We start from the raw sequence: 15716 nt of genomic DNA on the forward strand, positions 1-15716 counted from the left end.
TAGTTTAATAATAATAAATGTACTAAAGATGTCTGGTACGCGTGGAGCAAGAGATAAGGATGATTAACGCCAAGCGAGAATTGTCGTCGGTTAATATCGAGGGCGTTGAAAAAAGTGGTTTGGAAACATCGACGATCATCCTTCAACAGTAAACATCGAGGAAAATATATTTCTCAATAGCTTTTTTCACAAATATGGCGGAGACTCCGACCGAAGAACCTTATCCACTTCACAAATGCGTTTTCAACGGGGATTTCAAGGAGCTAAGCTACTTGATAAAAACCCACGATATAGCCGAAAAGGACAAGCAAGGTTTGACTTTCTTTCAATCATTTGATCGCCACCTCAAAAAACCCAACATAATCATAACCTTAAATTGTATATTTCATCTATGTATTTGACGCTAATACTTTGACGCTCGCGACGTCACTATAATTGATCCAAACCCATATTTGGATATAAGTAACAGCAGGATTTACAGGGAAAGAATATATCCTTTTCATACAACGTCAATCTTGCTTTATGAAATCAGATCACTTTCATAAATTGATCAAATTTTATAGCAATGAACAATGCTGCTAAATCATTCTCCATTTCAAATTTTAAATGCTTTTTAGAAACATAAAAGATTTGACCATCTAAAGTATTTTTTTCAATTCATAGCATTCTAAATTTTACGAAAATATATCCTATCGGATATCTTTTTGAACCTGCAGCCATAAAATTGCCACAGGTTCCAATGGCTTGCATAGATTGCTGTGAAATTCTCAATTCGATTATTTATTCACTTCCTTCTGATATTGAGAACAGCTCAAGTTCTCACACTCTAGAATCAGGTTTGTAGAATTTTTCCCATGATGTAGTGATGTTTCTAATTGTTCCTCATGTTTTTTTCCTTCTGTGCCCATTTCCTTTTTGCTCTCATTTAAATAAACTAACACCGCTTTTGGTCGAGCCTCATAATTTTATGCTCCTGTTTATAATGTTGCAGGAAATACTCCGTTGCATCTAGCTGTTATGTTAGGAAGAAAAGGTGACTGAAATATTTTTTTAGACTTTTTTTTGAACCTGATTTCAATGATAGATTTCTTTATTTCTTGTATTTCTTTGCAGAATGTATTCATGTACTTCTTGGTCATGGAGCACCGATAAAAGTGAAGAACCTTGCTGGGTGGAGCCCGCTAGCCGAAGCTATCAGTTTTGGGGACAGAGAAACTAGTGAGTTTGTGTGAAAGAGGGTAAAAATATGTGAGCAAAGTATAAGGAAGAGCATAATTTTTTTCTTGTAGTATCATTGCTCGTTACAATACTGAAATTCCAAGTAAGAGAACAAATGGAAGCGAGGAGACCAAAACTTATCGAGGCTTTGAGAGACATGGGAAATTTCTATATGGAACTTAAATGGGATTTTCAGAGCTGGCGTAAGCAGAACTTTCTCAAAGTTTTCTAAAAATCCAGAGCTATCTCTTCATTTTCTGTGTGGAAAATCTTATGAATCGTGTTCCCTCTTCTCAGTTCCTCTTGTGTCGAGAATACTTCCTTCCGACATATGTAAAATTCATAAATGTGGGGCCTCAATCAGAATGGATACAACAGTAGTGGATTTTAACGATACGAGGTGGGAGAGGGGTGATATATCTTTCATCTTCAATGGCTATAAAAAACCAAGCAAATCTCTAACCGTTCTTGATAACAAAGCAAAAGTATATCAGAGAGTGAGATACGAGGTTTGTATGACGTTTCTTTTGTATTTTTTATCGAATCTGTGTAAAATTTTCCCCGACAAACGGACCGAAATCAGAAATGGCCATTCTAACTCTATCTAGGAAACAGAAGAGGAGATAGAGGACGAAGTAGACGTTCTAATGTCTAGCGACATTATGGCTGTGCAAATGTCTACCAAAGGAATTTCATTTTCTCGAGCCCAAACTGGCTGGATATTCCGAGAAGACAAAACGGTTGGTACATCATTTATAACTCTTGTAACATAAATTTCTATGTATTGAATTTCCCCCTTCAGGAAATGGTGGGACCTTTCCATGCTGACTTTTATCAAATAAATGGCATGGTACTCGAGAGCAGAAAAAGGCGAGAACATCTGAGCGAGGAAGATCTTCAGAAAAATAAAGCTATAATGGAATCGCTCACCAAGGGTAGTTTCCAAGGCTTTGCCAATGGGGGGGTAAGTCCCATTTTTATTTTCTTATTTTATTTTTCTTCCTACCTAGAAAGTCTAACTCGACCATCTGAGGAACTTTCCACACCGGACTATCCACCTAATTACTCAGTCTTATGAGTAATTATACGCATTTCTCACAGCCACCATTGAGGAGACCCTCGTTGAATCCGCCTCCGGAGCCACACGTCACCTGGGAAGAGTATTTGTCGGCAGAGCCTGGACAGTGTCCAACTTTAGGACGAACCCCTGCCTATAAAGAAAGTACCAAAGCATTCAAGGCTACGGTAGCAATGAGCCCAGATTTTCCGCTGACTGTTAATATGCTCCTTGATGTACTGGAAGTCATAGCAACTTTCAAGCACTTTAGCAAACTCAGGCGTTTTGTGCTGATGAAACTGCCTCCTGGATTTCCTGTGAAAATTGATATCCCTATTCTGCCAACGGTCACGGCGAAAATCACGTTCCAGGAATTTGTATTTAGGAATGATATTCAACCGGAACTGTTCCAAGTTCCATCGGACTACGTCGAAGACCCCATGAGGTGAGTTTATTTGGGTCATGTAAAATTCTCTTTTACCTTGTAACTTGCGAAACGATTGGTAGGTTGGATCTAGAGGAACATTTTTTTAACGTATGTTTGCTTCCATTACACCCGGCAGAAAACGTTATGTGTTGAAAAATACCGTACCTTCGTTGCACGTATGACGATCTAAAGTGACATGAGAAAATAACTTCATTTCTTTGGTCACAGTCAGATGATCGGTGGAATTTATCTTCCAATATGACTCTTTGTTATGCGTGAATTGTGAAATGCAATAACAGTGGAGTAATTATTGGTTTCATATTTTCTTAGCTATGTAATTGCAAATGATGCGTGTCTTATTTTTTTTTTTGCGTATTTTTAACAGTGGAATAATTTGACGGTTGAAGGTAAAAACAATGAAACGAAAGTTTGCAGATAAAAATCATAAAATACCAAATTTCAGGGGCTATGGGGCGTATTTGACGATGATGATGGTTCTGCACACAGCATCCTGTGTCTGAAGATAAGAATATCAACAGATTCTTAAATTGACTAAGATCTGAATCAAATTTATTAACTTCAGTCTATAGAAAAAAATTAACATTTCATTCTTTTTTTTACAACTAATTCCTCGAAAGCAGTGCCTTATCAAAAGCATCCGCATATCAGAATGTGCCAATCAATAATTCCAAGAAATTGAATTGTTTATACTTTGCATTCGGCGTCATATATTATTTGCTGCGGGGTCTGTAGTAGATATCGTATAATCTTTACTTCTAATCTGCATTTTTTCAGAAAGGTCTAAACAAATCCACTTATTTTGGCTACTCAAATGTGTTTACCGATGGAAACCAATTGAGGAATGTACGTTTTTTATAACATTTTGGCACAATTTGGACTTTGTCTGAGGGTATTATAGTTGTGAAATCTCCTCTGAGAAAGGTGATTTTTTTTGTTAATTTTTTTTTTTATTTGTTTTTCTTTGCATTTTTCAAGTATTCTGGTATCTGATTGAAAATTTTTTCGTAGAGGCCTGCTAATATTATTACGGGTTTATTCTTTTAAACTCCAGTGTTAAACATCAAATTTTAACAGTAGCTGTAATTTTCTATTTTTTCATTTTATTTTCACTCAATTTTTTCATATTTATTTGCTCGATCCTTTGTCACAATGTGCAATATATTTCCACAATAAACAGACGAGAACTATGCAGTGGTTATTGCTATTTGTCCTCAGAAAAAGAAAACGAGAGAAAGGGAGAAGAAAGATCACGGAGTTGAACTAAAATCGACTAATAATCTAACAGTGGGATACCTGAATAATAATTATTTAGAGACTTGAATTATGCATAAAAGAAAAAAGCTCTATGCGCGGCATATTTATTATCATTAACTATTTAATATTGTCATTGCATTTCCCAATTTGCTGTACTAACCTCCCAGTAATACGGAGTTTCATCGCAAGCCATTTCTGCTCTTACTCGTATGGTTTAATCTTTCTCATTTCAAACGAATCACTTCTTCAATTATCCGTAAAATACTCCTTAAAAATTGATTCTAGTTATGTGTATTTAACGAATACAAAGTCTTCGCCTGTTATTTTGTCATAATATATTTACATTTTTATATTTTGTGGTCATATTTTTAATCATTATATGGTCCGTTTATTTTAAATGTCTACGCATGATTCGTTCGAATGACGTTGCATAAATAGGAGAAGAAACAAAAAATATTTTGATAGCCTCAGTTGAAATTTTTATAGAGAAATTAATTTTTTTTATTATCCATAGAAGCGGCGTAACACACCAAACATCCATCTGTTATTTGATGATGCTAAGTTTCTAGAAATTAGAAAAACAAAAATAATGAAAGGAATTATGTTTACGTTGAGCATGATTTATAATAACATTTGCATCGGTCATGCCCCAAAATTAATGCATACATTCTTCTAACAAATTTCCGTCAATAATTCCAGGTTCCCAGATTTATGACGCCTTGAATTATCAACTTTGTTCAAGAGGTGTTACTGGGGCAGCTCACAATTACGATCCAAGTTTGGAAATTCCTTTGGAGTAGGCTTGACGGCAGCTATTTCACTCACATTGTCATATTTATCAAGTACCTAGCCCTCACCTGCACCATTAATGAAAACAGTGCGAGCCGATAACACTAACTGCAAAAAAAGAATTTGGATACCGAACTGCCTGGTAATATTTGCAGATTGAATTCCGCGCTCTATAAAGCAAAGGTTGACACTCTAATATTCGGCACTCTCTATACTTGATGTAATAATATTCTTGAAGTTATTTATTCACCCCATGTCGTAGAGTGGCAATTTCTACTCACCTTAGTTATTAAGCTATTTGAATTAACCTCAAGTTCCACCAGGGTCCTCTCCAAGGGACCAGAGGTCTCTTAGGAGCTCCAAGAAAGAGAAAAAGAGAAAGAAAAAAAAAAGGTAAATAATCGATAACGTAACACATTAACCGGCAAGCTGGAACAACTAGTTGCCAATGAGAAGTAATCGCAATTTTAAGTACATCAAATTCAAGAGCGATTACGACAATTACTCGATGAATTCTCTCTATTTCTGTGTCCCTCCTCCCCTTTATCGCTTTTATTCTGAATTCTTTCTAATTTTTGTTGAATCTGTTTAAAAAGAAAAAAAAAAAAAAAAAGTATCGGCTCTCTTACAGGTTCCCTGTCCAAATGAAAATGCTCTCCTAAACGAACTAAATGACAATAATTTTTATTTTCAAATCCAATTCCAATTCGTTATAACTGTTCGAGATACACACTCAGTTAAAACAGTGCGATTGGATCATCGAGTCATCTGATATAAATCAGTATTACATTACTATGCTAATACAACAATGAGACACGCCAGTTATACTTCGTTATACGGTTTAAAATAAATAAAAGTGCGGATTAAGTATTTAAAGAAAATATTCGAATTGGTGAAGAACTTTTATTTTATTTTCATCAAATAAATCGGATTACCCACCAAGTTTTTGAATAGATATATATTTTTTTGATCGAACAATCTATTTCGAATGTCGTGACAACTTCAATTGGGCTAGTGCCTAGTTTTTTTTATCAACAACAAAAGCGAAACCGTATTTTTGGACTTCAATGTGACGAAGAGTATAAATCTTTGATGTACTCCAAATGATCAGCTTAAAAAAAGAAGAAGAAAAAGAAATTAGAATCATTTTGTGATGTATTTATGGAATCAATGAAATTGTAGATCTTCCTTAAAATTCTTCGTGCATATTGTGCAGTTTCTTTTATTCCTTCCAGCAACATAATCAGAGCTTATGTCTAATATATCCAAAAATGTGGGATCATTTCTATAGCCTATACTGATATTTATAATCGTTATATCGAAGTCCTCGTTTACTAGCTTTTACACCATTATAGCAATTGCAAACTTACAGAATTTTTCAATCAGTCGCTTATCACTTGTTGAAGCCATATAAAAAATACACTCGTATACACAAACCGTACCAGCTTCCGACAAAATAGTTACCAAGTTTTTTCACTGTCGACTCTACAACGTAGTATTGCTAATTTATAGATTTCTCATGACAATTTTTCCCCCCTAATAGACAGTTCGACGAAGTGCCCCTTATAATATCTGGCGAATTTAATTTCTCAATGAATATCTATGCACACAAACTTTGTGCCTTTGATTTTGGAAACAAACAAACAAATTAAATAATAGTAATAAGCATAATCCGGAGGACGTACACTGAGTAATTTTGGAAAATATTTTGCTCTACTTTCGATTAATTTTTTTCATAAGATTTCACAAATTCGCCTTGAAAAATATTGATATATACGTAAGCAAACCCCCTACCGCGTAAGTGGAATATAATAATCCATAGAGATTCACGAAAAAAAAAAAGGAAGAATATTTTTTCATTAAGAGATATTTGAATGACTCTGGATATTCCCACAGTCGTCCTTGCAAATCTTGTTCTTTCTTACTATTAAATTTTTTTGATTCGTTATTTTTAATTTATCGATAAATCGAGCTGCTCAAATAATCATATGCGATCAATACGCAGCTAATAAAAATAAGTTAGTACAATGAAACTTGTATCCATGTACTATAGCTCAGACATTAAACGTTAAATAATTATTTCGTGAAGTCATGGAACGTGTACGAAGAAGAAGTACGGTTTAGCTTCATTTGTATTCAAAGACTAAGAGATGGGTCGTTGCCTTGGTGATAAATGCAGATGCATGATTATTACCTTACAATCTCAATTGGCGAGTGATAAATCACGACGGGTCGTTCAATGATACGTAGTATTTATGTACCTCATTGTTTATAGGAGAAACGAAGTTCATTCGTTTTATTTATTGAGTTATCTTTTCTTCTTTCCCTTTACTTACAAAGCGCAAGACTGCATCGTCGATAAAAAAAATTATACGTCGACTATCATGGAAGATATATTTCAAATTTCAATCGGAGTCTCATTTTAACGTTTCTGGTATGATTTTGACAGTACTTAGTTTTTCGACAATACTTACTCTTATCTTGAAAAAATATATTCGATTAATTTATCTGGGATATACCTAATTAAGATTTTATGAGGTGGAGAAAATCGATGTATAATTTTTTGGAATTTCTCAGGCGGCGGATTAAAAAATAATGAACAAGCATAAAAAAAAAAGAAAAAAAAAGACAAGACGACGTAATTTGGAAATTTAAGAATTTAAATGACTGATGGATAAAAGAAAAAAAAAATAAATGAATAAAAAAGATCGATCGATCTTTACAATACACCCCCTTACTACAATACGATATAAAAATTGAACACTAATTTTGAATAAATACCTATATATTTCCATATAATATGAAGTGAATTTGAACATTTGCGATATGGAAACTAAATGAAAGAAACGAGGAGAAAAATTGAATAAATAAATTTAAAAAAAATTTCTATTTATCTACAATTTCCCAACTCATTTTATACGCTATATACATATACTTGTATAAGTATTCATTTATTGAATAATTGTTCGTAAGGTATAATGTAAGGTGGAGTAATTGTATGTATACATATTAAATTTGGACATTTTACTTCGGAGGATGAATAGTCGTTTATTAACAATAATATGTATGAAAGGACTCATTCTATCGAGAAAGAGAAAAAAAATTTCAGTATCCTAATTTCTAATCAATCATTACTTGACACACCTTTGAACATCACTTTTCCTAAACCAATCAACTACAATTTTCATCCATGTTTTTCCTCGTTATCTTTTCTAAAGTCGAGTTTCTTTTTTGTTTAAACTGTGAAAAAAAAAGTTCTCAGTTTGTCAATAGGACTATAACTTTCTACATAATCCTAATAGTAAAAAATAATTATTATGACACGATAATGATAATAATAATATTAATAATAATAAATGTCAGGGTATACGTAGAAAAAAAATAGTCGTAATCATAAATAATTGATAAATAAGTGTTAAAATCAATTCAAAAACATTCACCAATTACGCATGTGAGCATGAGTACGAAAAAAAATAAACAACAAAATGCAGTATGAAAAAAAGAAGTATATTTCAAAGAATGAATATTGGATAAAGACGACATATTTATACGAAAATCTAAACAATAATTGTCGTGCACCCAAATTGTAGGAAAAAATATTAGCGATATCCATAGAAAAAAAATCTTTTATCGTAATAAAAGTAAAATCGAATGATCGAATAATTAAATAATTACTTTGAGTAATTAATCAGTATTTGACTGTGTGTATGTAATAGTTCCTTTCCGATTATCCTTCAGATCATGCCGATTCGTGTGTGCGAAAATTCTAATTTCGAGTAGGAAAATGACAGAGAAAAAAAAGAAAAAATAGGTAATCAGTGCAGAATATTTAATGGATGAATGAATAAATGAATAAGATATCACTCAACTATGGAGTCAATAACGTATTGCTTATAAAATTTATTACAATCACTTATGTTTAATGTACACGTATATATGGTATCAAAATTAATGGCACATAATGTTGTAAATTATCTTGTGGTCTAAGGCACCGAAATGTACTGATTATCTAAATCAATCGTAACATATGGAACGCTCGTTACCATCTTTCTATATTACTAACTTATCCAGTATGTGTATACATATTGTATATATCATGGAACCGATCGTAGAATACTGCATATTACCAAAAAATATTATTTCTGTTTTTTTCTTTTTTCTTCTTTCTTCGCTGATTAGTGATTAGAAATAATATCTAGCGTTGTCAGCATCGATGATAATTATTTTATAGAACCGAAGCAGTTTATCGATAAATAAAATGAAAGAATTGGAGATTGAATTGCTATAATTTCAGGTCAACATTATTAAAAATTAATAATGACCGACTTTACGCAGCCTGACCAAAGTATTTGATTATTACTGTTTTATTTTATTTTTTTCCACTTTTGCTATTCAATATTTTCAATTATTACTCAATTGATCATCGATGAAGTTACAATGTGTGCACTGATTCCAGTTGATTAAGTTCAGATATATACGTCATATACATATAGATAATAAGTTATTGGCGATCGTGCAATAATCGTAATAAGAAAACGAAAAAAAGAAGTCCGTAATTTGATTAAAAAAATTATTTTTCGTCAAGTAAAAATAGAAGAAAAAAAACGTTCGATTGTTGGTATAGTAATGAAAGAATGTGGAATGTGCGGTTCGAGAAAAATTCAAAATCTTGTACGAATTAATTGCAGCTTATTATTGTACGGCTAAATTAATGATATTATAATAATTGAATGCTCAAATCTCAGATCCATATCAACGCTAGAACTGAATGTTACTCAAAATGATACGATTATGTGTAAAGAAGGAGAGAAAAATTATAAATAAATAAAAGGAGCACCTAATCTATCCCTAAATTATCAAACAATCACGCCCTGATTTTCGTTTTTTTTTTTTTATTTTTTCCGTTTTGTTGTAGATTAGGGTTGTTATTTTTCTTGTCACGCTTATTACACTCACTTTATATCACACAGGCAAACAAGCATTAGAGAAATTAAATTTCTAGCATCAGTACACATGTTTGTTATACACATACAGATTTTTTCTACGTACATATATCTGTCTTGTCATTTTACTTATAGCGAGATTCAAACCACATTTATGACATTATAAATACAGGTATTATAACGTGCGAAAATTCATTATATTTGCATAATGAGATAAAATGGGCGTTTGTATTTAATATGATGATGATCATAAATGATGATGATCATAAATGATGATGGTGTTGATATGATGATGATATAAAAATTGTCAAAATTTTAAATTATCGTGAGAACGCATATAACTGCAGAAATTTGCTAAAAAAGGAAAAAACTAAAGTAAATATCGTAAATAAAAATTGCGTCAATCCTTCATGGGAATTTTTTCGAATAATTTTCCAACTACAAAAACAGTAAAAAAATTTTTTCGATCGAAAAAATATGATTAACATAATGTTTATTATACAAATCAGCATAAAGTGAAAGAAAAAAAGAACACGTACATTTACACACGTATAGAAATTGTTGAGTAGTAAAAATAACAAAATTTCCACACGAGTTACATTGAATCGACCCAAAGCGATAGATGTATTATAAATTTTATGATAACGAAGCATTTCCAGAGCTGAAATCCAAGGCGTCTTTGCCCTGTGCCCTCGAACGAAGAGTGGTGGATTGTTCTAAGAAACCGTCAGAATTAACGTCGCTGAAATACACATGCGTATGTGTATTTTATTATATTATATCAAAATCAAAAAAATGAAAATTGTCAAATGCAGATACACCGCGTTATTGAAGTTGATTATAAAATCTACTAATTAAATTTGAAACACGATTGTTGTATCCAACGGGGAAGACCAGTACGGCATGTTATTTGATACTACACATGATACAAAGATAACGGGTGTCCTGTTTACGCTTTGATTACAGTACATTCATTCGTTGTACCAAAGCTCTTACCAAAGTTCGCTTTTCTTCCTTGCAAGGAAAGTGATTAAAAAAAAAAGAAATCATACTTCCTTGTTATTCTGCAATTCTTGTTTCTCCGTCTGATATGAATATAATATTAAAAAAAAAAAACAATTTTATTTTTCATTATGAAACAGTAATAAGTTAAGAATTTTCAAAGACATTTATTGATCATCGTATTTTATATTTATATGGTAAAAACTTTTTTGTAATTATTTTTTTTTTACGCAATTAACAATGACGAACAAATGTTCAATTTATAATTATTATCTAATTGAATTACACGCAACATGTACAGCTGCGATTTGAATCTCGTACACACCTATGTACCATGTATTGTTGTAAATATTACATCTGTTGCAGTACACGTGATGATCGAGTGGCGCAATTTTGCAACGATGATGTCCGACGGTAAAAGACGCTGCAGAAGTTTCACGTTCTGGCTTCTGTACACCCTTACGAACCGCGACATGGAAGATTTTCGTTACTTATCCATTCCCTGCACTCACTCTGTAGGTATTTATCATACGAAAAAAATCTTCAACCGATAATTCTAAATTTTTTGACAAAATCATTCTCACATCTCCAGACGTCAAAGGTTATTTGTGTATAAATATTCTAGAATGTTCTTACTTGTGTCATACCTATACACCGTTGGATCCGGTCGTTGTGACTCTAAATACAATTTCCTCTCTTCTCTCTTACTATAGAGCAGCGACAGCGGGATAAACTCCGTTTGAAATCGGAGCACTAATTTCTATCCGAAAAAATTGGGAATAAAAAACAAAGATTCTCATGCTTTAGATTATTTCTTAGAAAAAATGGGAAAGAACGAAAATCGAACGGTATTGTTCTTGAAAATATCTTTTCAAATATGATTGAAATTTTTGTTAGAAAGTGCTCAAATGTTCTAATGATTATGTTCAGCAATTGAGTTGAATGTAAAGTAGCCAGAACGGCCGGGTGTGCGAATTTTTCGTATATAGTATACAATTTTTAATAACCAATCTCACTTATAATTTATCTACGGATTACACGAGGATGGTTTCCGCGTAAAGCGAATATATTATCGATGTAACGTTACATGATATCTCCATCGGAATGGATCACCCGACATTTCGCCAAATTAACGATCACGTAATGAACATGTAATTTTTATTTTGCTCATTTTCTTCTCTTTTTTTCATTTTAATACCATTCTCTCACAAAGTCCACCCTGTACACCGACTTCGCGTAAAATAATTGACTTTGCTATAATTAGAAATATGACTGCACATTGTATGTATATTTCGTAATTTGTGAGAGACTGTTAGAATTAGAGATAAAAATGATAGAAGAGGTGCTTTTATTATTTTTGAAATTCTTCAAACCCTACGAGTGATATTATTAAAATAAATAAATAAATAAATAAAAAAATTCGAAGTTTAATATTTATCACATTTGTGATGTGCAGAGAATTGATTACACGTATATTGCCATGTATATACCGAGAATTTCATTCAATCTTGGTAGTTTTTGTACACAATATTATGATAAATGAATCAAATGATTTTTTATTCCTTGTAATTAGTTACGAAAATAAGAGTGCATCTCGCGAATTGCGAATTGACATACGGTGTGTTTAAAGTAGAAAGCATGAAAGAGCAAATTTCGTCTCCGTTTTTCTAGTTCTTGAAACGGTGGACGGTGATCGAATAACTCGTTTCAATGATCAATAATCAGGGATACCTATAATAATTTTCCTATCTCTTTTTTGATCCACCATTTTTTTCCATCCACGTTTATGGACGATTTATCGTGTACATACTATAGCGTGAAGTTTATCCTGCGATAGGTTACAAGTGACCATATCTAATCATGGAAGGTCAAAGGTTCTGCATAATCAAATATATACATATTTTGCGTCTGCAAGGTACAATGTGGAAATATACGTGTGTGGGTGATATCACAAATCGTATATCTTTACAAGCATCGAACTCCTCTTCTTTCTCATATTTTTCAAGAGGAAAGAGAAACAAAAATCAGACAAGGTGAAGGAATAATCAATTCGTCCGGAATGATATGGGGACCAAAAAAAGTAAGAGAAGAAACGGAGGAAAGAAAAAAAAATTACATCGCTTATCGCCAGTGTCAGTCGCTCGTCGCAGACGACTTTCGACGCCTATGAAACGCTGGGTAATGATAATCAGGGACTGACAAATGACAATAAAGTATAATAAGGGGTGTGAGTGGGAGGGAGAATGTACGAAGTACGAAGTAACAATATTAGCCCGAGAAGTAACCGGAGCAACAAAACATAAATTCAAACACAGAGAAGATCATACCGAATAATTCAAGGGGGGATTTTAAAGCTGATGGCACATGTGGACCAAACAAAACGACAGACAGCTGTATTCAAAGAGAACTGACAACCACGAGGGGGTTAACGTTTGGCAAAAGTATAACATTTAATTTGACAGATAAATTGTAGGGCCTCGTCACGTTGTCACGTTATATTTACACATGTGTGCATGTGTTCATTGTTGAAACATCTACCCAAGCAGAACAACTGCTGCACAGAAAATTGTCGGATTTGATCTGTTTTCCTTCATTTTTCTTTTTTAGTCAATTCTCGTGAAATCCCTTAAGATTTTACAGAGAGCTTTTCCTGAGGGTGGTGAAAAATTCACAACAGAAAATTACGAGGGTAGATTAATTGGTGATTGCTCGCAAATTTCGGTTCCTTCCTTTTGTTGTATTGAATGAATTCGTTAAGATTAATAGATACGTGTATCCATATGGGATATACTTTAAATAAAATAATTACCGCAATTGTGAGGGTTTGAAACTCACAATAATTTATAGTATGTTATAGATAGTGGGCATCGTAAAGTAACGACGACGTTTATAATCTTCTATCTCAGTTCATTCAACCTAATATTATATATATTATGTATTTTAACGTTCTTAGTTTACTGTAGAAGTATGTGTGTTAATTTTTCATGAAAATATTACCGTTGTTTAAACTACCAGAAATAATGAGAAGAAAGAAAATTCTAAACGTAAGAGATATTTGAAAAATTTCTATGATTATGCCACTTGCAATTTTTCATTTACTTGTTTTGTTTGCGTAATCAAGGAACTTCTAATTTAATTAATTGATTTTGATTTTAGAACGAAATTAATCAGCCAGTGAAATCGATGAATGTATGCAATGGAATTTCCTGGCAATTTACCTACTACAAAGACAAGCTAATGGGAATTGATTCAACAAAGAACTTCGTTGCGATAACCTTCGCTTCATCGACGCCTAACCGTCAGCAGCCTCTTCTATGAACACAACTGCATTACGTACGTACTTTATACGATGCACTGATATAGGTAATGAAAATTCGAAGTATTTTCCAGCGTGTAAAATATGCAAAAATTTTCAAAAGCTTAAAAACAATAATTACGTCATTTTATCCGTAGATTTCAACTTCATCGGTGTCATTTTTCATCCAAATTGCATGGATGACAAAAGATGGTATTCGTTAAAAATTTTAACAAAAAATGAAAAAAAAAAATCCTGCGGTTTACCAGAAAATTGTGCGCTAGATATTCTGATTTTACTTTCAAAAAGATATGGATGACTGTATGATATGGACTGTACATACATGAAGACATACTTTCGTAGGTATACATAATTTACCTAAATCCATGTCAAACAAAACACGTCCTATAGTTATATCACATATTTCAAATATTCGATGATCGATGCTTGTGAGCGATAGAAAATTTCTTATAATTTTGCCCTCCTCGATCAATCACTATAATATTTTATTTATTGATACAGTTTCTCGTTATTTATTTATTTATTTCGATCAATTTATGCTACCAACTCAGCTGTTACAGAGATTCAATTAAACGCGTCGTCAGAAAACCGAGGGCAGTAATTTTTTTTTTCGACGTAATGAAAAAATAAAAACTGAAACTAAATATTGAGCAGAAGTCTGGATGGACGTGTAAAATCAATTATATTTTATAAATACGTGTGCGATAACGATACTCGTTATACAATATTATATGCGATTAGATCAAAAACAAATAACTTATTATTGTTTACCTATTATATTTAACGTAATATAAAAATGTGTCACAGTTCAAATTATTCGGTCGGATTACTAATACTATGCAGTACATTTCAAATATTTCAATATCACTATCGCGTTGGATCAAGCTGATAATTCGCTTACAAAGTTCACATACATGTATACAAATTACAATATGCGTAAATGAAATATATGTTATATGTATATGCGTGAACTTTTCCAAAAAAATATTTCCTTGTACTCGAATATTATAAGATTTATTTTTTATTTGCTCATTAATTTCGATTCGGCGAAATACGAAATCGATATTTGCGTGAAGGAATTGATGGAGAATGAAAAGAAAAAATAAATATATTTAAATATAAAATAATGCGAAATCTTAAGAATGACGTCTGCAATAATCTGACGACCTTGATGGCGGCTGTATTATCCAAAGAATAAAAAAATTATTTGAAATTAAATTGCCACGTCATAATAAATTCGGACACAGCTTGCGACGTATCGTTATTCGCGTTATATGGTTTTCTTTCTGTATTTTCCATTCATTATTATTCTTTTAAATACTGAAGACTGAAGAGAATGCTTTTCTTTTTTTGAACTAAAACTCAGAATATGTACGTTCAACGACAAGACTCGAAAACCGCTTATCATAGAGAAATGTAATTTCTACAATTTCAGATCTGGTCCAGAAAACCAAATGGAGTTTTCTTCTTTCTCTCTTGGCATCTTCCACGTCAGGAAACCAAAAGCTTATGAATTGGGATGATGTGTTGGTGCACATATATAAAATCATTTCAATGTAAAAATGATCAGCTTTTTAATTTGGTACGTAAAAAAATTTCTGTTACAAGTCTTCGCATATCTGTGCTCGATATATTAGTGGAAATGCCCGTCATAAAATATCATAATCACTTATTCTCACTCGCTCGTAG

At 32.4% G+C, this 15716-nt stretch overlaps 1 protein-coding gene across 15 annotated transcripts in view; it reads left to right on the top strand.

Moving 5' to 3' along the window:
- The window catches only part of LOC105691811 (ankyrin repeat domain-containing protein 13C), a 33050-nt gene that overhangs the window by 17030 nt on the left and 304 nt on the right, over nt 1-15716 (top strand). For 7 of the 15 annotated variants that reach the window (XR_007277585.1, XR_007277580.1, XR_007277582.1 and 4 more), the window contains one exon: nt 29-313. Coding sequence is in view for 2 of the 15 variants with exons in the window: in XM_048652627.1 (XP_048508584.1) it covers nt 195-312; nt 992-1033; nt 1114-1218; nt 1290-1421; nt 1516-1727; nt 1827-1958; nt 2021-2182; nt 2320-2720; nt 3166-3223 (1362 nt within the window). In the remaining 13 variants the exon portion in view is untranslated. Of the gene's footprint in view, nt 1-28; nt 314-991; nt 1034-1113; nt 1219-1289; nt 1422-1515; nt 1728-1826; nt 1959-2020; nt 2183-2319; nt 2721-3165; nt 4330-4676; nt 9608-11077; nt 11231-12626; nt 12890-13867; nt 14045-14164; nt 14366-15462; nt 15610-15716 lie in introns of those variants that run through there. The other 8 variants (XR_007277587.1, XR_007277589.1, XR_007277588.1 and 5 more) reach the window with 8 other exon arrangements.

The sequence above is a fragment of the Athalia rosae genome, chromosome 3 (assembly GCF_917208135.1).
Source record: "Athalia rosae chromosome 3, iyAthRosa1.1, whole genome shotgun sequence".
In the NCBI taxonomy this organism is placed as follows: domain Eukaryota; kingdom Metazoa; phylum Arthropoda; class Insecta; order Hymenoptera; family Athaliidae; genus Athalia; species Athalia rosae.